Source organism: Coregonus lavaretus (genome assembly GCF_964263955.1).
Source record: "Coregonus lavaretus genome assembly, chromosome: 11".
In the NCBI taxonomy this organism is placed as follows: Eukaryota; Metazoa; Chordata; class Actinopteri; order Salmoniformes; family Salmonidae; genus Coregonus; species Coregonus lavaretus.
The window spans coordinates 48,438,383-48,459,417 of NC_139998.1; the positions used below are offsets into that span (position 1 = coordinate 48,438,383).

General features: G+C 46.2%; 1 protein-coding gene across 1 annotated transcript in view; it reads left to right on the forward strand.

The window, feature by feature from the left end:
- Window positions 1–424: 424 nt before the first annotated feature.
- Window positions 425–21,035, forward strand: part of LOC311137738 (uncharacterized protein KIAA1614-like) — a gene marked incomplete at both ends in the record, with an annotated part of 29,475 nt that continues 8,864 nt past the window's right edge. Inside the window, 5 exons of the mRNA XM_084172307.1 lie at window positions 425–1,370; window positions 8,100–8,169; window positions 11,132–11,272; window positions 12,525–13,842; window positions 19,386–19,558. Of these exons, the coding sequence (XP_084028433.1) occupies window positions 425–1,370; window positions 8,100–8,169; window positions 11,132–11,272; window positions 12,525–13,842; window positions 19,386–19,558 (2,648 nt within the window). The remainder of the gene's footprint in view (window positions 1,371–8,099; window positions 8,170–11,131; window positions 11,273–12,524; window positions 13,843–19,385; window positions 19,559–21,035) is intronic.

Genomic DNA, 21,035 nt, shown 5'->3' on the forward strand with positions numbered 1-21,035 from the left:
ACATAGGTTTCTCTCAGGTTGAAGCCCTTTGTGGATTGTAGTTTGATTGAACAGTTATTTGTCATATCAAAGTACAGATTTAAAAGGCTGTAGTTCCAAAAACGGTGACCTTAAAATTACAAACATAGTTCTCTCTTTCGAATCAGCATCTCACATAAAAATTGTCACATACACCGGATAGGTGCAGTGAAATGTGTTGTTTTACAGGGTCAGGCATAGTACTATGGCACCCCTGGAGCAAATTAGGATTAAGTACCTTGCTCAAGGGCACGTCGGGTATTCGAACGTGCAACCTTTCGGTTACTGGCCCAACGCTCTAACCGCTAGGCTACCTGCCGCCCCCCCCCCCCCAAAAAAAAATCCTTTGTGTCTTTCTCTTCTCTTTCCTCCACAGCGCTAATGTTCCCCTGACTGTGATGTGGCCATGGAGAAAGTAGCCTCGGCAAACTCCTTTCTCCCCATGCCCCGTGTGCCACAGAGGGCTGAGCCCCAGACCCTCCACCCTGGCACAGAAGACGACCAACCCTCCTCCAGCCCCAGACCGGCACCTGCCACACCCACCTCGCCCTCCCCATGCCCCCTCAGCCGGCTCCTGCTCCAGCAGCAACCCAGGACCCCTGGATCAGCCGTGAAATCTAAGGTCAAGGCCCTATCTGAGCACAAAAAGGCAGCCTTCAAGGCTGGCATGGCTAAGAAGGCCTGTCCTGTGCCCTCCTCCCTATTCAGTCCCTCACTTGTGAGCTGGGGCTCCAGCAGTAGCGACGACGATGCAGAGTCCCAGGGTTACACATTCCGGCCAGTTGTGCCTGACAGCCTGATAGAGGAGGCAGGGATGGCTGGGTCGGACATCAGCCTGCTAGCACTCCCACACAGCCTGGGCGAGGGCTCCAGCCTGGAGAACCTCTCTGACGTTAGCGCCAACGCTAGTCCCCTGGAGGATAACGTTAGTGCCGCTAACATGGCTAAACCCTGGGTCCCTCCCAAGGGCTTCTGGAAGGCCACCAGGCCCGAAACGCTGCTGCTGACCGAGGACAAGCCTCCGGCCCCAGACAGGCCCTCGATCAGGGCCCCTGGGGGCCAGCAGAGGAAGGCCAAGGGGCACAGCAGGGTGTGCAGGGAGCTGCTACGCAGGGACAGCCTGGAGGGTCTGAGGCGGTGTATGGGCGTGCTGGGGTCCCAGGGGGCAACGGTTGGCCTGTGGAGGGCCGACAGCCTGGAGAGTGTGTGCAGCAACGGGAGCTCCATATCTCTGGCAGAGAGGGTGGAGATGAACCGGGGCCTCCTCAAGCAGATGCTGAACAAGAGCCAGGGACCGGAGCCAGGGGCCAAAGAGCAGAAGGCAGAGGAGGTGGCCATATGCAACGGAAGAGGTACAGTAAAGAGCTAAAGATGCTGGGCCTCTATTCTCCACCATATACCACCCACTAGTAAAAAAATTATATATATAACATCATTGTTGAATGAGTTTCTCCCCTAACATCCAGTAGCACCCTCTGCTTCTATTTTCAGGTTCAGTACACTACATTTTCAGACTGTTAGCTAACATGATCAAAACCTTGGATTATATTAGCGAATGTTAGCAAATGTGTTAGCCTTGTTTAGCATACCTTCAGATAACAATAATGAGATTACAGTCAATAGAGACACTAGAGTCTAGACAATAAAGATTTTTGGCTCCTAGCCCTCTTAAACCTCAGTGATGTATGGGATTTACCTGAGACAGACCTGATCTATTCGCACGGCCAGGTGGAGAGTACATTTCCACTACAGGGATATTCTTGCCACAGACACCTCACCTATGCCATTTTGATGAGGCTTAAAGGTCCAGTGCAGTCAAAAACATGATTTCCCACACTATGAGGTTGGAATAATACTGTGAAATTGTGAAAATGTTGATAATCCCCTTGTTGTGTAAGAGCTATTTGAAAAGACCGCCTGTAATTTCAGCCTGTTTTGGTGGGATGGAGTTTTGGCCTGCCTAGTAACATCACCAGGTGGTAAATTAGTTAATAGACCTATATGAAAAAGTTCAAAATCTCTCTGCTAATAACTGCTAGTTTTCAGTTTTCCCCTCCCCACTCAGACCACACCCAGACAGTCCTAGCAAAACTTGCTTGAGAAATTGCTGTTTGCTAAAAAGCTATTGTTTCCTTTTGACCATTTGTAATTGAAAATAACCACAGTATGGTACTTAATTGTTAACCAGAAATGTCTGCATTGGACCTTTTAAAACAATCAATGTAATGTGATAAAGGTAAAACATTCCAATGGAAAGTAGAGGTAAAAAAGAGCAAGGAGAAGGTGGGAGGGAGGGAGGGAGGGAGGGAGGGAGGGAGGGAGGGAGGGAGGGCGATAAGTCTATTTCTGACTGTTGACCAGATGTTTAATGATCGTAATGACTCTCTAATTGCGACCGTCTCACAAACAAAAGTTGTCTTCCGCCTGTGGGTTGCTCTGTCCCTCACTCTCATGGCCTCAAATATTTTCATGCTAAATTAATCAAGCTTTTCATAGACAAAGTGAAAAGTAAACAAATAGGGAAAACTTAATACATCTTCCATATTTCTTGATATACAGTGGGTATGAAAATATTCACCCCCCTTGGATTTCTTCACATTTTATTGTGTTACAAAGTGGGATTAAAATTGATTTAATTGTAAAAAAAATTGTCAGCAATCTACCCAAGATTAATGAAAAATAAAATACCTTGATTTAGATAAGTATTCACCCCTCAATACATGTTAGAAACACCTTTGGCAGCGATTACAGCTGTGAATCGTCTTGGGTAGGTCTCTAAGAGCTTTGCACACCTGTATTGTGCAATATTTGCCCATTATTATTCTCAGAATATTCAAGGTGTTGGATCATAGCTAGACAACAATTTAAGTCTTGCCATACATTTTAAAGCAGATTTACAGTGCATTCGGAAAGTATTCAGACCCCTTGACTTTTTCCACATTTTGTTACGTTACAGCCTTATTCTAAAATGTTTTAAATTATTTGTTCCCCTCATCAATCTGCACACAATACCCCATAATGACAAATCAAAAACAGGTTTTTATACATTTTTGCAAATTTCGTACAAATAAAAAACATACCTTATTTACGTAAGTATTCAGACCCTTTGCTATGAGACTCGAAATTGAGCTCAGGTGCATCCTGTTTCCATTGATCATCCTAAAAAACAGAAATATTACATTTACATAAGTATTCAGACACTTTACTCAGTACTTTGTTGAAGCACTTTTGGCAGCGATTACAGCCTCGAGTCTTCTTGGGTATGACGCTACAAGCTTCACACACCTGTATTTCGGGAGTTTCTCCCATTCCTCTCTGCAGATCCTCTCAAGCTCTGTCAGGTTGGATGGGGAGCGTTGCTGCACAGCTATTTTCAGGTCTCTCCAGAGATGTTAGATCGGGTTCAAGTCCGGGATCTGGCTGGGCCACTCAAGGACATTCAGAAACTTGTCCCGAAGTCACTCCTGCGTTGTCTTGGCTGTGTGCTTAGGGTCGTTGTCCTGTTGGAAGGTGAACCTTCGCCCCAGTCTGAGGTCCTGAGCACTCTGGAGCAGGTTTTCATCAAGGATCTCTCTGTACTTTGCTCCGTTCATCTTTGCCTCGATCCTGACTAGTCTCCCAGTCCCTGACGCTGAAAAACATCCCCACAGAATTATTCTGCCACCACCATGCTTCGCCGTAGGGATGGTGCCAGGTTTCCTTCAGACATGACGCTTGGCATTCAGACCAAAGAGTTCAATCTTGGTTTCATCAGACCAGAGAATCTTGTTTCTCATGGTCTGAGAGTCCTTTAGGTGCCTTTTGGCAAACTCCAAGCGGGCTGTCATGTGACTTTTACTGAAGAGTGGCTTCCGTCTGGCCACTCTGCCATAAAGGCCTGATTGGTGGAGTGCTGCAGAGATGGTTGTCCTTCTGGAAGGTTCTCCCATCTCCACAGAGAAACTCTGGAGCTCTGTCAGAGTGACCATCGGGTTCTTGGTCACCTCCCTGACCAAGGCCCTTCTCCCCCAATTGCTCAGTTTGGCCCGGCGGCCAGCTCTAGAAAGACTCTTGGTGGTTCCAAACTTCTTCTATTTAAGAATTATGGAGGCCAATGTGTTCTTGGGGACCTTCAATGCTGCAGAAATTGTTTGGTACCCTTCCCCAGATCTGTGCCTCGACACAATCCTGTCTCTGAGCTCTACGGACAATTCCTTCGACCTCATGGCTTGGTATTTGCTCTGACATGCACTGTCAACTGTGGGACCTTATATAGACAGGTGTGTGCCTTTCCAAATCATGTCCAATCAATTGAATTTACCACAGGTGGACTCCAATCAAGTTGTAGAAACATCTCAAGGATGAGCAATGGAAACAGGATGAACCTGAGCTCAATTTCGAGTCTCATAGCAAAGGGTCTGATTACTTATGTTAATAAAGAATTTCTGTTATTTTTAATAAATTTGCATTTATCGGGGCATTGTGTGTAGATTGCTGAGGCAAAATAAATATTTAATACATTTTAGAATAAGGCTGTAACGTAACAAAATGTGGAAAAGGTGTTGGGGTCTGAATATTTCCGAAGGCACTGTAAGCAAAACAAAAATTACTTGGCCACTCAGGAACATTCAGTGTCTTCTTGGCTTTGCATTTAGGTCCCGTGTAGCTCAGTTGGTGGAGCATGGCGTTTGCAGCGCCAGGGTTGTGGGTTCGATTCCCACGTGGGGCCAGTATGAAAAAGTATGAAAATGTATGTACTCACTGACTGTAGGTCGCTCTGGATAAGAGCGTCTGCTAAATGACTAAAATGTAAATGTAAAAAGTGTATTCCTTTTCCATGTTTCTTTCTTGAGTATTACTTTAGTGATACAGGATGCATGTTTTGGAATATAATTATTCTGTATATTTGTATTCTTCTTTTCACTCTGTCATTTAGGTCATTATTGTGGATTCACTACAATGTTGTTGATCCATCCTCAGTTTTTTCCCATCACAGCCATTGAACTCCGTAGCTGTTTTAAAATCACCAATGGTGGCATCCCTGAGCAGTTTCCCTCCTGTCCTGCAGCACAGTTCGGAAGGACGACTATCTTTGTGTCTGGGTGGTTTAATCCATAATCCACAGCATAATTATGAACTTGACCATGCTTAATCAATCAAATCAATGAATCACATTTATTTATGAAGCCCTTGTTGTTTAAATTCTACACAGGGACACTCTAAGTCAATCTTAAATGAATCATTGTTTATGAACAGTTAACTGGAGAGGTTCCAACAAACTTGATACACCATAGTGAACGTCTGTCAGGAGCTCTGTCGGGGCAGTCCCGTTAGATCTCTTATATACTTACACAGACAAGTTGTATTTGCATGATTTAGCTTATTCACTATTGATAATTAATTCATCATTAAAGTTTTGGTTCATGCATGTGACCGACCAACACCTCACAAGGCTTCTTCTCTCCAAGCTGAGACCTTGAAACTGAGATATCCTTTCGTTCTCAAAACAAAGTTCTGGGTGTACTGCCAAATTGCAGATACTGATATTGAGGATTCGTTCAATCAGTCACTTGCATGAACACAGAAATTGGTTATTGGAAAAGCACAAACATAACATTTTCCATCACACCCTTTTTATATCAGCAGATCAACAGAAACCCAGCCTAAAACCCCAATCTGTAAGCAATGCAGATGAAGAAGCACGGTGGCTAGGGAAAACTCCCTAGAAAGGCAGGAACCTAGGAAGAAACCTAGAGAGGAACCAGGCTCTGAGGGGTGGCCAGTCCCTCTTCTGGCTGTGCCAGTGGAGATTATAAGAGTGCATGGCCATTAAGACTAGGTCGTTCTTCAAGATGTCCAAACATTCATAGATGACCAGCAGGGTAAAATAATAATCACAGTGGTTATAGAGGGTGCAACAGGTCAGAACCTCAGGAGTAAATGTCAGTTGGCTTTTCATAGCCGAGCATTCAGAGGTCGAGACAGCAGGTGCAGTAGAGAGAGCGAGAGGGAGAGAGAGGGTCAAAACAGCAAAGGGTCAAAACAGCAGGTCCAGGATAAGGTAGCAGTTCCAGGCTTCTTCAAGAGATATTCAGTGTCTGATTTGTTATTGTTGACAATCTACAAATCACTGCCCTTCTTTATGAGGCTTTTGAAAAGCTCCCTGGTATTTGTAGTTGAAATTCAATACTTGACTACATTTTAGTCATTTAGCAGACGCTCTTATCCAGAGCGACTTACAGTTAGTGAGTGCATACATTTTTTTTTATCGAACCCACAGCCCATACTGACTAAGCGGCCTTATGTTGTATGTATGTGGGACAGAGGAACGGGTAGTCATTCAGAAATCATGTCAACCCCTATTATTTCACACAGAGACCATGTAACTTATTATGTGACTTGTTAAGCCTAGTTTTACACCTGAAATAATTTAGGCTAGAAAAACAAAGGAGGAGAATACTTACACAACTATTTTTTATTAATTTGTAAAAATGTGTAAAATGTTCTTTTCACTTTGAAATTATGTAGTATTTTGTGTAGAAATCACAATTAAATCTATTTAAATCCCACTTCGTAATGCAACAAAATGTGAAAAAATCCAAGGGAGGTGAATACTTATGATACCCACTGTATATGGAAGAACCAATATTGTCTATATTGATATTGTATGTCTATTGTAAGACTGAAAGCGCGAACCACCGCATTTAACCACGGCAAGGTGACTGTGAATATGATCGAATACAAACAGTCCAGTTATTCCCTCCGTAAGGCAATCAAACAGGCAAAACATCAGTACAGAGACAACGTGGAGTTGCAATTCAACAGCTCAGACACGAGACGTATGTAGCAGGGACTCTAGACAATCACTGATTACAAAGGGAAAACCAGCAACGTCGCGGAAACACTGACGTCTTGCTCCCAGACAAGCTAAACACCTTCTTCTCCACTGACGCGGCCCGCTCCTAAGGACTGTGAGCTCTCGTTCTCCGTGGCCAAAGTGAGGAAGATGTTTAAGCATGTTAACCCTCGCAAGGCTGCCGGCCCAGATGGCATCCCTAGCCGCGTCCTCAGAGCATGCGCAGACCAGCTGCCTGGAGTGTTTACGGACATATTCAATCTCTCCCTATCCCAGTCTGCTGTCCCCACTTGCTTCAAGATGTCCACCATTGTTCCTGTACCTAAGAAAGTGAAGGTAACTGAACTAAATGACTATCGCCCCATAGAACTCACTTCTGTTATCATGAAGTGCTTTGAGAGGCTATTTAAGGATCATATCACCTCCACCTTACCCGACACCCTAGACCCACTGCAATTTGCATACCGCCCCAATAGATCCACGGAGGATGCAATTGCCATCACACTGCACACTGCCCTATCCCATCTGGACAAGAGGAATACCTATGTAAGAATGCTGTTCATTGACTACAGCTCAGGACTTCCTGACGTGCCACCCCCAGGTGGTGAAGGTAAGCAACAACACCTCCACTACGCTGATCCTCAACACAGGGGCCCCACAAGGGTGCGTGCTCAGTCCCCTCCTGTACTCCCTGTTTAACCATGACTGCATGGCCACACACGCCTCCAACTCAATCATCAAGTTTGCAGACGACACAACAGTGATAGGCCTGATTACCAACAACGACGAGACAGCCTACAGGGGGGAGGTGAGGGCCCTGGCAGATGGTGCCAGGAAAATTACCTCTCTCTCAACGTCAACAAAACAATAGGGGACTTCAGGAGACAGCAGAGGGAGCACACACACAAATCTAAAAGTAAAAGAATGGAATTAAGAAATATTTAGACGAGCAATGTCGGAGTCCGGAGTATAAATATATAATGTCCAAATATTTCTTAATTCCATTATTTTACTTTTAGATTTGTGTGTATTGTTAGATATTACTGCACTGTTGGAGCTAGGAACACAAGCACTTCGCTACACCCGCAATAACATTTGCTAAACATGTGTATGCGACCAATAAAATCGGATTTGATTTGTGCTTTTTGTGTTGTAGTTTCTCGAGAAACAGAGACGGACGCATTTCAATATTGGAGAGAAATTCTACTTCAACCTGCTTAGCTACAGTTTTCATCTCTCTCCACAGATTTCATTACCCTGAATGACATTGACTGGGACTCAGGCATCTCCCTCCAAGACAGCGAGCACAGCCAAAGGTACAATAGAACCTCCTGTATATGTCACGCCCTGGCTCTGGGGACTCTTATATGTTGAGCCAGGGTGTGGATTTTCTATGTGTTATTTTCTATGTTTCGTTCTAGTTCGTGTTTTCTATGTTGGCCAGGGTGGTTCCCAATCAGAGGCAGCTGATTCTCGTTGTCTCTGATTGGGTACCATACTTAGGCAGCCGGTTGGCACTAGTTTATTGTGGGATCTTGATCCGTAAGGTTTGTGTTTAACCCTAGGACTTCATGTATCGTTTATTGTTTTGTTCGTGTGTGTACTCATTAAAAGAATGTACGCTTATCACGCTGCGCCTTGGTCCGCTGTTCATGACGATCGTGACAGAAGATCCCACCAAAACAGGACCAAGCAGCGTGTTCAGGAACTAACGCCGGGTAAGGAACAGGAGGTTACTGTAGTGGATGTCCTCCTCGGTTGGGGGAAGATCACGGAGGAGGAGGCCGTCCGCTACCGGAGGGCGATGAGGGAGGATGCCCAGGCAGGAGAGGAGAAGCGGCGCCAACCGGGCCGTCGTCGGACAGGCGAGAGGCAACCCCAAGTAATTTTTTTGGGGGGGGCACACGGCATGGACGACGGGGCTGCTGGAGGCAGCTACAGGGCGAGTTTGTGGACTAGGAGAGGACGCCACCAGGTTACGGGGGCCATTGGTCATGAGGGGAAGGAGAGTGTAGAGGCACGGCGAGAGGTACTGGGGTGTGTTACCAGTCCGGTCCGGCCCGTTCCTGATCCCCGCACAAGGCCAGTGGTGTGTGTTCCCAGTACGGTCCGGCCTGTTCCTGTCCCTCGCACCAAGCCTGTGGTGCGCGTCGCCAGCCCGGTCCGGCCTGTTCCTGCTCCCCGCACCAAGCCTGTGGTGCGCGTCGCCAGCCCGGTCCGGCCTGTTCCTGCTCCCCGCACCAAGCCTGTGGTGCGCGTCGCCAGCCCAGTCCGGCCTGTTCCTGTCCCTCGCACCAAGCCTGTGGTGCGTGTCGCCAGCCCGGCCCGGCCTGTTCCTGCCCCTCGCACCAAGCCTGTGGTGCGCGTCGCCAGCCCGGTCCGGCCTGTTCCTGCTCCCCGCACCAAGCCAGTGGTGCGCGTCGTCAGTCCGGCACAGCCCGTGCCTGTTCCAGGCACCGGTCAGCTGCTCCACACCGGAGCCTGAGCAATCCGCTCCACCGGTGTCCAGTCCAGCTCCGGCCAGCGGGGTCAGACCAGACCAGGGGCGCTACGGGGGGTTAGCGAGAGAGTGGTGGTCACGCCCGGAGTCGGATCCGCCTCCGAGGCGGAATGCCCACCCAGCCCCTCCCCTGTTGGGTTTGGTTGGTGCGGTCGCTGTCCGCGCCTTTGGGGGGGGTACTGTCACGCCCTGGCTCTGGGGACTCTTATATGTTGAGCCAGGGTGTGGATTTTCTATGTGTTATTTTCTATGTTTCGTTCTAGTTCGTGTTTTCTATGTTGGCCAGGGTGGTTCCCAATCAGAGGCAGCTGATTCTCGTTGTCTCTGATTGGGTACCATACTTAGGCAGCCGGTTGGCACTAGTTTATTGTGGGATCTTGATCCGTAAGGTTTGTGTTTAACCCTAGGACTTCACGTATCGTTTATTGTTTTGTTCGTGTGTGTACTCATTAAAAGAATGTACGCTTATCACGCTGCGCCTTGGTCCGCTGTTTATGACGATCGTGACAGTATAGATTCCAGGAATGCAGGATTTTGCTCTAGCCCTGCTCTAAAACACATGATTTTCGTGTTAGATTAGGACTGGAGCAAAACCTGCGCACCCAGGAGCTCTCCAGGGGCCAGCAGAGGGTTGACCACATACGGATGTATCATAATCTTATTTCCAGTTTGAGTCACCTGGGTCTTCTGTTGCTCTAAGAGACGAACTGTCAGTACTGGCCATCAACACAGTCAGTGCTCCATATTCCTCATTTTCCTACATTAATTTATTCCCTTTTAATGATGTAAAGTGTGTACTTGTGACCCATGTGAAATGCACTTAAAATAAACTCTGACTTGAGTACTAACATTTCCTGACTGTAAAACATACATCCTCTGATCTTTACCAACTCAATGATGTATGTTGAGTTGTTTTTTTGTTGAGTCCCAACCTAAATATTTTCCTCCTGATACATCTACATAGCTTTAACGACACTACCAACACCTATGACACTACCAACACCTATGACACTACCAACACCTATGACTCTACCAACACCTATGACTCTACCAACACCTATGACTCTACTGCTTTGCTCTTGTATCTTTCCGTGTTAGAGCCCCAAGCTGCAAAGAGTGACAGGGACGCAGTGTTTAAAACAGCTGTTACTAAAAGTCCCACTGTCATCATCAGAGAGGATTACGGTTATATCGCTCACTTCTCTGTCATGTCACTCACTCGTCTGAGTCAGTCTCAACATAAGAGGAGGAAATCTCGGTACAACAGCTTGTAGTAGAAAGTAGAAACACACTCATTTGTTCCCCCATTGAGTGCCTGTTAAGCAGATGTCATGGTGGAACTGAATGGGCAGCTATGTGTGGTTAGTCGTTAAAGCCCTGAGCACTGTGGGTAACTGTGTTTTTGGTGTTTGTAAAATGTTCACGTCTGTAATGCCCATTCACAGAGACGTATCCCAGCAAAGGGACTTCTTCTTAGTAAAATATACTCATTCACACATTCACAAATACACACACATAAACACAAGCACTGGCAAACAGGATGAAAGCTCATGAAAACACACATATACACACATACACACTAAAAGCAAATTGAAACACACACACTCCAAATCTCATTCGCACACACACTCGTCAGCCTAATTAGTAGTAACGGCCTGCTCAGCCTAATCCCCCACTCTGAGTGCCTCTCCCACACAGGCACTGACGTGTACCTCTCCCCACCCCCTCTGCCTGTGTGTGTGTGTGTGTGTGTGTGTGACGGTCTGTGAGGCCAACAGGGCCTTTGTGTCCAGTGAGGACCTGCCGCTGAGTCAGCGCCATGAGCAGGCCAAGCGGCTCCTGGAGAGCACCCGCATGAAGGCCCGGTCCTACCCACTCAAGGCCGACCACACTATCCTACCCATGCAGAGGGACAACCCGTAAGTACTGCTCCGCAAGTGTGTGTCTGTGTGTGTGTGTGTGTGGGAGGGAGGGTTGGAGAGTCGTGTGTGTGGGGGGGGGATTGAAGAGTCGTGTGTGTGTTTACCTACTGAGCTTATCTGTAGCAGACACCTGTAGCACCATAACCAACCAAACGAGAAACCCGTTTTCCCCTCCTCTTTTCAGTCCCTTTTCTCCCTTCTGGTTCGTGGGGCCCTGCAGGGCCTGTAAATCTCTGTAGGCTTTTGTGCTGGACAGTCCGGAAGGGCTGTATTGTGTTTGGCTGGTTAAAATGTTCTGCAGCTCTCTCTTTTCTGTTTACTGACAGTGTCCAGTGTAGATAGCTGCAACAGGCGGTGCTCTCTTGTCGTGCTTGTTTCACTGTAATGCTATGATATATATTTGATTTACTGCTTGTATAATGTATAGTTGTTCATGTGTGTTCTGTTTATAGTGCCCTTTAGTAGTTTTTAAATGCCTGGTATGTCGCAGATATCTATTATGGGTCACACTTTAAAGCAGGTGTGTCAAACTCATTCCATGGAGGGCAGAGTGTCTGAAGGTTTTTTGTTTTTTCCTTTCAATTAAGCCCAAGACAAACAGGTGGGGGGAGTTCCATACTAATTAGAGACCTTAATTCATCAATCAAGTATAAGGGAGGAGCAAAAACCCGCAGACACTTGGACCTCCGTGGAATGAGTTTGACAGCTGTGCTTTAAAGTGTGTTACACAGATACTACAGTATGTAATAATGTGACATGCTGGTATTTACATTGAACTAACTAGTAACTCCACAATAACTATACAATATGTAGCTAATGTATCTTATCTGCAGTGTCCATGTACAGCTGAGTACATAGTTGTAGCAACATGTAGTCATTAGTTAACTTAATGTAAAGCATTGGCCTATACATGATGGCCCATTGGGTTATCTTGGTTGCTACGTCAGGTGCTCTCTCTCTCTGGCTATTTCCAGCATACGCGTTACGCAATCCAGCTGGCATTATACAACTACCACACCTCCCCAATCTTAATCCTAATATCATCTGTGGTCCTGGAGCAGTGATTACTGATTACCTCAGCATATTCACTCTGACCAAGGTGGGATGTTCCCACCTGGGATACACATGTGCCAGAACACGGAGAAGAATCCCACAGCCATGTAAACAATCCTCTGTGTTAGGAGGAAAAATGCTGGCTGTTTCTTTATGGGGTTTCTGTCTTTCTGTGTGTGTGTGTCTCCATCTACAGGGAGCAGCTGTCCACGGCTGGTGCTCCCTTTCACCGGGCTCCTCTGGCGGGGAAGGGAAGTGTGTCGGTGTCATCGGCGATAGTTGCCGCGGTTACCTCATTGTCGGGAAACCTCAGTGACTCCTCCAGCAGCGACTCAGCCTGCGGCCCCCGCCGGCGCCCCGGCCAATCGCCGACACGGGTCCGCTTCGAGGACGAATCAGAGAAAGATGCGGAGGTGCGCTACTTGGAGAGGCTCCGTCAGAGGAGGAGGGCCCAGGGTCTGCTCATATCCAAGCCCAACCTCTCTTCCTATGTCAACGGGCGGAGGGACACTGATCCAGGGCGCTGCCTCGAAGGCAGCTTCTTATGGCACAAGAAGGCTTGCAGGACACAGGAGGGCTACGTAAACGGTGGCAGTGGGGGCCATTTTAAAGCCGCGGCAGCACAGGAGGCGCTCAACAGGCAGTGCAACTCGTGCGGGACGTTCCTGGAAGGCGGGGTCCCGAATCTGAACCTCCATCTGAACCCATCACCCCCGAAAGGACAGAACGGCCCAGTGAACGAAGAAGGGGAGGGGAAGGTGCTGATGTCTTGCTCGGTGGCTCCCAGTGAGCCCAGCCAGACAGTTCTTACCAAGCTGATCAAGGAGACGTACATTGGGAAGGTAACCCTCCGCAATGTGGCGGATAGCGACGGGACAGGGCGTGGCTCGGCGGGAGAGACAGACAGCAGCAGAGGAGGTGGGAGTGTTCGGGTGTCGACGATGAAGGTGAAGAGGAGGAGTAGGAGAGGGGAGATTCTGGGCACCAATGGGCATGGAGCACCCATCACGGTGCCGCCAACACCACCACCACTAAGGTCCAATCACAGTTTGGCACCAGTGAGCTCAACTAATGGTATTGTGGTGGTGCCGCCCAATCCTTACGCCATTGAGACACCTGTGTCAATGGTGGTGGGTTTGCACACTCACTCTCCCGCTCCCCCAGAAGAACCCACAAACAGTCCCCTGTGCCTCAAGGGCACCCACTTTCCCCCTTCCCCACTGCCCATCAAATCAGCTCTGAAAATAGGACCCAAGAGTCGGCCCATTGGCCAGCGATCGGTCAAACTCATGTCTTCACCACAGTACCGCCTTTTGTCCCAGGACTCCCTGGAAGACCAGGGGAGAGGGGCCGCACCCAGCCCCCAGAACGAGCACTCTGTTGGGGGGAACTTCAAGGAGGATGGTCTGTCTTTGGGGCTGACTTCCAGCACTGGCACGATAATGCCCTGTATCAGGCCTGTCTCCCTGCTGAAGACCTCCCCATCACCAGCGAAGAAAGCAGAAGAGAAGTCGGTGCACCATGCGCCACAGGCACCAGGTCAGCTTAAAATACACACTTGCGCGCACAAACACACTAATTTGTGTGCTGTGGGACAGTGGATTGGTGAGAAAAAGACATTGTGTTGCTGCTCTTCACAGCTCATCTGAATGGCAGAGGGCCAAGGTGACAGCATAATCTGCATATCAATGGGTGGTGATGGTAAATGCCTTGTTGAGAGCAAAGGAGGTGAATGTAAATCCAGTGGATTTATTCAAATCAAATCAAATTTTATTTGTCATATGCTCCAAATACAACAGGTAGACCTTACCGTTAAATGCTTACTTACAAGCCCTTAACCAACAATGCAGTTTTAAGAAAATTAAGAGTTAGGAAAATATTTACTAAATAAACTAATGCACTACCGGTCAAAAGTTTTAGAACACCTACTCATTCAACGGTTTTTCTTTATTTTTACTATTTTCTACATTGTAGAATAATAGTGAAGACATCAAAACTATGAAATAACACATGGAATCATGTAGTAACCCAAAAAGTGTTAAACACATCAACATTTATTTTATATTTGAGATTCTTCAAATAGCCACCCTTGATGACAGCTTTGCACACTCTTGGCATTCTCTCAACCAGCTTCATGAGGTAGTCACCTGGAATGCATTTCAATTAACAGGTGTGCCTTCTTAAAAGTTCATTTGTGGAATTTCTTTCCTTCTTAATGCGTTTGAGACAATCAGTTGTGTTGTGACAAGGTAGGGGGGTATACAGAAGATAGCCCTATTTGGTAAAAGACCAAGTCCACATTATGGCAAGAACAGCTCAAATAAGCAAAGAGAAACGACAGTCCATCATTATTTTAAGACATGAAGGTCAGTCAATACGGAAAATGTCAAGAACTTTGAAAGTTTCTTCAAGTGCAGTCGCAAAAACCATCAAGCGCTATGATGAAACTGGCTCTCATGAGGACCGCCACAGAAATGGAAGACCCAGTTACCTCTGCTGCAGAGGATAAGTTCATTAGAGTTACCAGCCTCAGAAATTGCAGCCCAAATAAATGCTTCAAAGAGTTCAAATAACAGACACATCTCTACATCAACTGTTCAAAGGAGACTGTGAATCATGCCTTCATGGTCGAATTGCTGCAAAGAAACCACTACTAAAGGATACCAATAATAAGAAGAGACCTACTTGGGCCAAGAAACACGAACAATGGACATTAGACCGGTGGAAATGTGTCCTTTGGTCTGGAGTCCAAATTGGAGATTTTTGATTCCAACTGCCGTGTCTTTGTGAGACGCAGTGTGGGTGAACGGATGATCTCCGCATGTGTAGCTCCCACCATAAAGCATGGAGGAGGAGGTGTTATGGTGTGGGGGTGCTTTGCTGGTGACACTGTGATTTATTTTGAATTCAAGGCACACTTAACCAGCATGGCTACAACAGCATTCTGCAGCGATACGCCATCCCATCTGGTTTGGGCTTAGTGGCACTATAATTTGTTTTTCAACAGGACAATGACCCAACACACCTCCAGGCTGTGTAAGGGCTATTTTACCAAGAAGGAGAGTGATGGAGTGCTGCTTCAGATGACCTGGCCTCCACAATCCCCCGACCTCAACCAAAGAGATGGTTTGGGATGAGTCGGACCGCAGAGTGAAGGAAAAGCAGCCAACAAGTGCTCAGCATATGTGGGAACTCCTTCAAGACTGTTGGAAAAGCATTCCAGGTGAAGCTGGTTGAGAGAATGCCAAGAGTGTGCAAAGCTGTCATCAATGCAAAGAGTGGCAATTTAAAGAATCTCAAATATATAAATATTTGTTTAACACCTTTTGGTTACTACATGATTCCATATGTGTTATTTCATAGTTTTGATGTCTTCACTATTATTATACAAGGTAGAAGTTCAAAAAATTCTGACTGGTAGTGTATATAAAAAAAGTAACACAATAAAATAAAAATAACGAGGCTATGTACAGGAGGTACCGGTTCCGAGTCAATGTGCAGGGGTACAGGTTAGTCAAGGTAATTGAGGTAATACAGTGCATTCGGAAAGTATTCAGACCCTTTGACTTTTTCCACATTTTGTTACGTTACAGCATAATCTAAAATGTATTATTCTTTAATTTTTTATCAATCTACACACAATACCCCATAATGACAAAGCAAAAAACAGTTTTCTTAGAAATTGAAAATTTATTAGAAATAAAAAAACTGAAATATTACATTTGCATAAGTATTCAGACCCTTTACTCTGTACTTTGTTGAAGCACCTTTGGCAGCGATTACAGCCTCGAGTCTTCTTGGGTATGACGCTACAAGCTTGGTACACCTGTATTTGGGGAGTTTCTCCCATTCTTCTCTGCAGATCCTCTCAAGCTCTGTCAGGTTGGATGGGGAGCGGCGTGCACAGCTATTTTCAGGTCTCTCCAGAGATGTTTGATCAGGTTCAAGTCCGGGATCTGGCTGGGCTACTCAAGGACATTCAGAGAATTGTCCCGAAGCCACTCCTGTGTTGTCTTGGCTGTGTGCTTAGGGTCGTTGTCCTGTTGGAAGGTGAACCTTCGCTCCAGTCTGAGGTCCAGAGTGCTCTGAAGCAGGTTTACGTCAAGGATCTCTCTGTACTTTGCTCCGTTCATCTTTCCCTTGATCCTGACTAGTCTCCTAGTCCCTACTGCTGAAAAACATCCCCACAGCATGATGCTGCCACCACCATGCTTCACTGTAGGGATGGTGCAACGTTTCCTCCAGACGTGACACTTGGCATTCAGGCCAAAGACTTCAATCTTGGTTTCATCAGACCAGAGAATCTTGTTTCTCATGGTCTGAGAGTCCTTTAGGTGCCTTTTGGCAAACTCCAAGCAGGCTGTCATGTGCCTTTTACTGAGGAGTGGGTTCCGTCTGGCCACTCTACCATAAAGGCCTGATTGGTGGAGTGCTGCAGAGATGGTTGTCCTTCTGGAAGGTTCTCCCATCTCCACAGAGGAACTCTGGAGCTCTGTCAGACTGACCATCGGGTTCTTGGTCACCTCCCTGACCAAGGCCCTTCTTCCCCGATTGCTCAGTTTGGCCAGGCGGCCAGCTCTAGGAAGAGTCTTTGTGGTTCGAAAATTCTTCCATTTAAGAATGATGGAGGCCACTGTGTTCTTGGGGAACTTCAATGCTGCAGACATTTTTTGGTACCCTTCCAAAGATCTGTGCCTTGACACAATCCTGTCTCTGAGCTCTACGGACAATTCCTTTGACCTCATGGCTTGGTTTTTGCTCTGACATGCATTGTCAACTGTGGGACCTTATATAGACAGGTATGTGCCTTTCCAAATCATGTCCAATTAACTGAATTTACCACAGGTGGACTCCAATCAAGTTGTAGAAACATCTCAAGGATGATCAATGGAAACAGGATGCACCTGAGCACAATTTTGAGTCTCATAGCAAAAGGTCTGAATACTTATGTAAATAAGGTATTTCTGTTTTCATTTTTTAAATACATTTGCTAATAATTTGAAAAACCTGTTTTCGCTTTGTCATTATGGGGTATTGTGTGTAGATTGATGAGGAAAATGTTTTATTTAACCCATTTTTGAATGACTAACGTAACAAAATGTGGAAAAAGTCAAGGGGTCTGAATACTTTCCAAATGCACTGTATGTACATCTAGGTAGGAGTAAAGTGACTATGCATACAGTGAGGGAAAAAAGTATTTGATCCCCTGCTGATTTTGTACGTTTGCCCACTGACAAAGACATGATCAGTCTATAATTTTAATGGTAGGTTTATTTGAACAGTGAGAGACAGAATAACAACAACAAAATCCAGAAAAACGCATGTCAAAAATGTTATAAATTGATTTTTGCATTTTAATGAGGGAAATAAGTATTTTACCCCTCTGCAAAACATGACTTAGTACTTGGTGGCAAAACCCTTGTTGGCAATCACAGAGGTCAGACGTTTCTTGTAGTTGGCCACCAGGTTTGCACACATCTCAGGAGGGATTTTGTCCCACTCCTCTTTGCAGATCTTCTCCAAGACATTAAGGTTTCGAGGCTGACGTTTGGCAACTCAAACCTTCAGCTCCCTCCACAGATTTTCTATGGGATTAAGGTCTGGAGACTGGCTAGGCCACTCCAGGACCTTAATATGCTTCTTCTTGAGCCACTCCTTTGTTGCCTTGGCCGTGTGTTTTGGGTCATTGTCATGCTGGAATACCCATCCACGACCCATTTTCAATGCCCTGGCTGAGGGAAGGAGGTTCTCACCCAGGATTTGACGGTACATGGCCCCGTCCATCGTCCCTTTGATGCGGTGAAGTTGTCCTGTCCCCTTAGCAGAAAAACACCCCCAAAGCATAATGTTTCCACCTCCATGTTTGACGGTGGGGATGGTGTACTTGGGGTCATAGGCAGCATTCCTCCTCCAAACACGGTGAGTTGAGTTGATGCCAAAGAGCTCGATTTTGGTCTCATCTGACCACAACACTTTCACCCAGTTCTCCTCTGAATCATTCAGATGTTCATTGGCAAACTTCAGACGGGCCTGTATATGTGCTTTCTTGAGCAGGGGGACCTTGCGGGCGCTGCAGGATTTCAGTCCTTCACGGCGTAGTGTGTTACCAATTGTTTTCTTGGTGACTATGGTCCCAGCTGCCTTGAGATCATTGACAAGATCCTCCCATGTAGTTCTGGGCTGATTCCTCACCGTTCTCATGATCATTGCAACTCCACGAGGTGAGATCTTGCATGGAGCCCCAGGCCGAGAGAGATTGACAGTTATTTTGTGTTTCTTCCATTTGCGAATAATCGCACCAACTGTTGTCACCTTCTCACCAAGCTGCTTGGCGATGGTCTTGTAGCCCATTCCAGCCTTGTGTAGGTCTACAATCTTGTCCCTGACATCCTTGGAGAGCTCTTTGGTCTTGGCCATGGTGGAGAGTTTGGAATCTGATTGATTGATTGCTTCTGTGGACAGGTGCCTTTTATACAGGTAACAAGATGAGATTAGGAGCACTCCCTTTAAGAGTGTGCTCCTAATCTCAGCTCGTTACCTGTATAAAAGACACCTGGGAGCCAGAAATCTTTCTGATTGAGAGGGGGTCAAATACTTATTTCCCTCATTTAAATGCAAATCAATTTATAACATTTTTGATATGTGTTTTTTCTGGATTTTTTTGTTGTTATTCTGTCTCTCACTGTTCAAATAAACCTACCATTAAAATTATAGACTGATCATGTCTTTGTCAGTGGGCAAACGTACAAAATCAGCAGGGGATCAAATACTTTTTTCCCTCACTGTAGATAATAAACAGCGAGTAGCAGCAGCGTAAAAAAGGGGGTTCAATGCAAATAGTCTGGGTAGCCATCTGATTAACTGTTCAGCAGTCTTATGGCTTCGGGGCAGAAGCTGTTAAGGATCCTTTTGGACCTAGACTTGTAGGAAGAAATTCACATCTCACAAACAATATTCATACCACATGAAAATGTCTGTATAACATTCCTATAACATTCCTTACTCATTCCTGCTTTTCATTAAAAAAAGATGAAAGTTACAGATTCTTCACCTTGTAAACATCCCTCTCTCCCCTTTAGAAGTGGGGCTGCATCATCCATTGATGGGAGAGCTCTGTCTGGGTGGAGCCAGCATCATAACCCCTCCCCCATACTACTCTGGAGGTGGCGGACGTGTCAGGGGGCCAATGAGAGCAGAGCATCAGAGGGAGGATAGCCCTAGTCCAGCTCAGTGAGTATTGGTAACTCCCTACCTACACCACACTCTTATGCTTAATTCTAAAGACTATTTTCCTATTGAGATGCATTACATTGAAAATTGTACACTGTCTCTTTAAAAACATCAGGTTTGTGATTACATGCAAGAGATCTGTCATTCATTAATTAATGTATTGCTATGATCATTGATCTCCTGAAGAAGCTATCCCTTTTCCTTTCTGCCTGTGCCCCCAAATGTTAGGATATAATGGTAAAGTTACCAGTTAGCTAACTAGCCAATGAGGTAACATGACTGAACAAAGTGTAAATAAATGGTCAGTAATATTTGAACGGCCCACAACATATTTTATGAATGTAAAATGCATTCCCGGCGATCCGCTGTAGGAAGATATGTTGCACAGGTAATAGCCTATGGATCAGATATTTTGACCTGGTTGGGCGGCTACAAGCAAGCCATTTTTGCTGTAATAATGGTGTGATCATGACTCTATCGAATCTCTACTTGCTTTTTTCTATAGGGCACTCGGAAACAACTGTACAGCGAAGCCTTATCATTACACGTATTACATTTTTATAACTCCAGGGCGGGGGGGTGTGTCTTTGTTAACATTTACATTTACATTTAAGTCATTTAGCAGACGCTCTTATCCAGAGCGACTTACAAATTGGTGCATTCAACTTAGGATAGCCAGTGGGACAACCATATCTTGATCACAGTAAGTACACTTCTTCAAACAAGCAGCTGTGAGCCAAGTCAGTGCAATCAGGGCAACTACATCTCGATCACAATAAGTACATTTCTTTAAACAAGTCAGTGCTAGCAGGTGAAATAAGTCTGGTGTTAGTTTAGACAAAAGACAGTGGTAGTAAAGGGGGGTAGAAGGATTACTATTCTACTATTCCAGGTATTTCTTAAAGAGGTAGGGTTTCAAGTGTCTCCGGAAGGTGGTCAGTAAATCCGCTGTCCTGGCGTCGTGGGAGAGCTTGTTCCACCATTGGGGTGCCAGAGCAGTGAATAGCTTTGACTGGGATGAGCGGGAACTGTGCTTCCGTAGAGGTAGGGGGGCTAGCAGGCCAGAGGTGAATGAACGTAGTGCCCTCGTTTGGGTGTAGGGTCTGATCAGAGCCTGAAGGTAAGGAGGTGCCGTTCCCCTCACAGCTCCGTAGGCAAGCACCATGGTTTTGAAGTAGATGCGAGCTTCAACTGGAAGCCAGTGGAGTGTGCAGAGGAGCGGGGTGACGTGAGAGAACTTGGGAAAGGTGAACACCAGACGGACTGCAGCGTTCTGGATAAGTTACAGGGCAGGGAGCCCAGCCAACAGCGAGTTGCAGTAATCCAGACGGGAGATGACAAGTGCCTGGATTAGGACCTGTTCCGCTTTCTGTGTAAGGTAGGGTCGTACTCTGTGAATGTTATAGAGCATGAACCTGCATGTTGTCCAGGGTCATGCCAAGGTTCTTTGCACTCTGGGAGGAGGACACAATGGAGA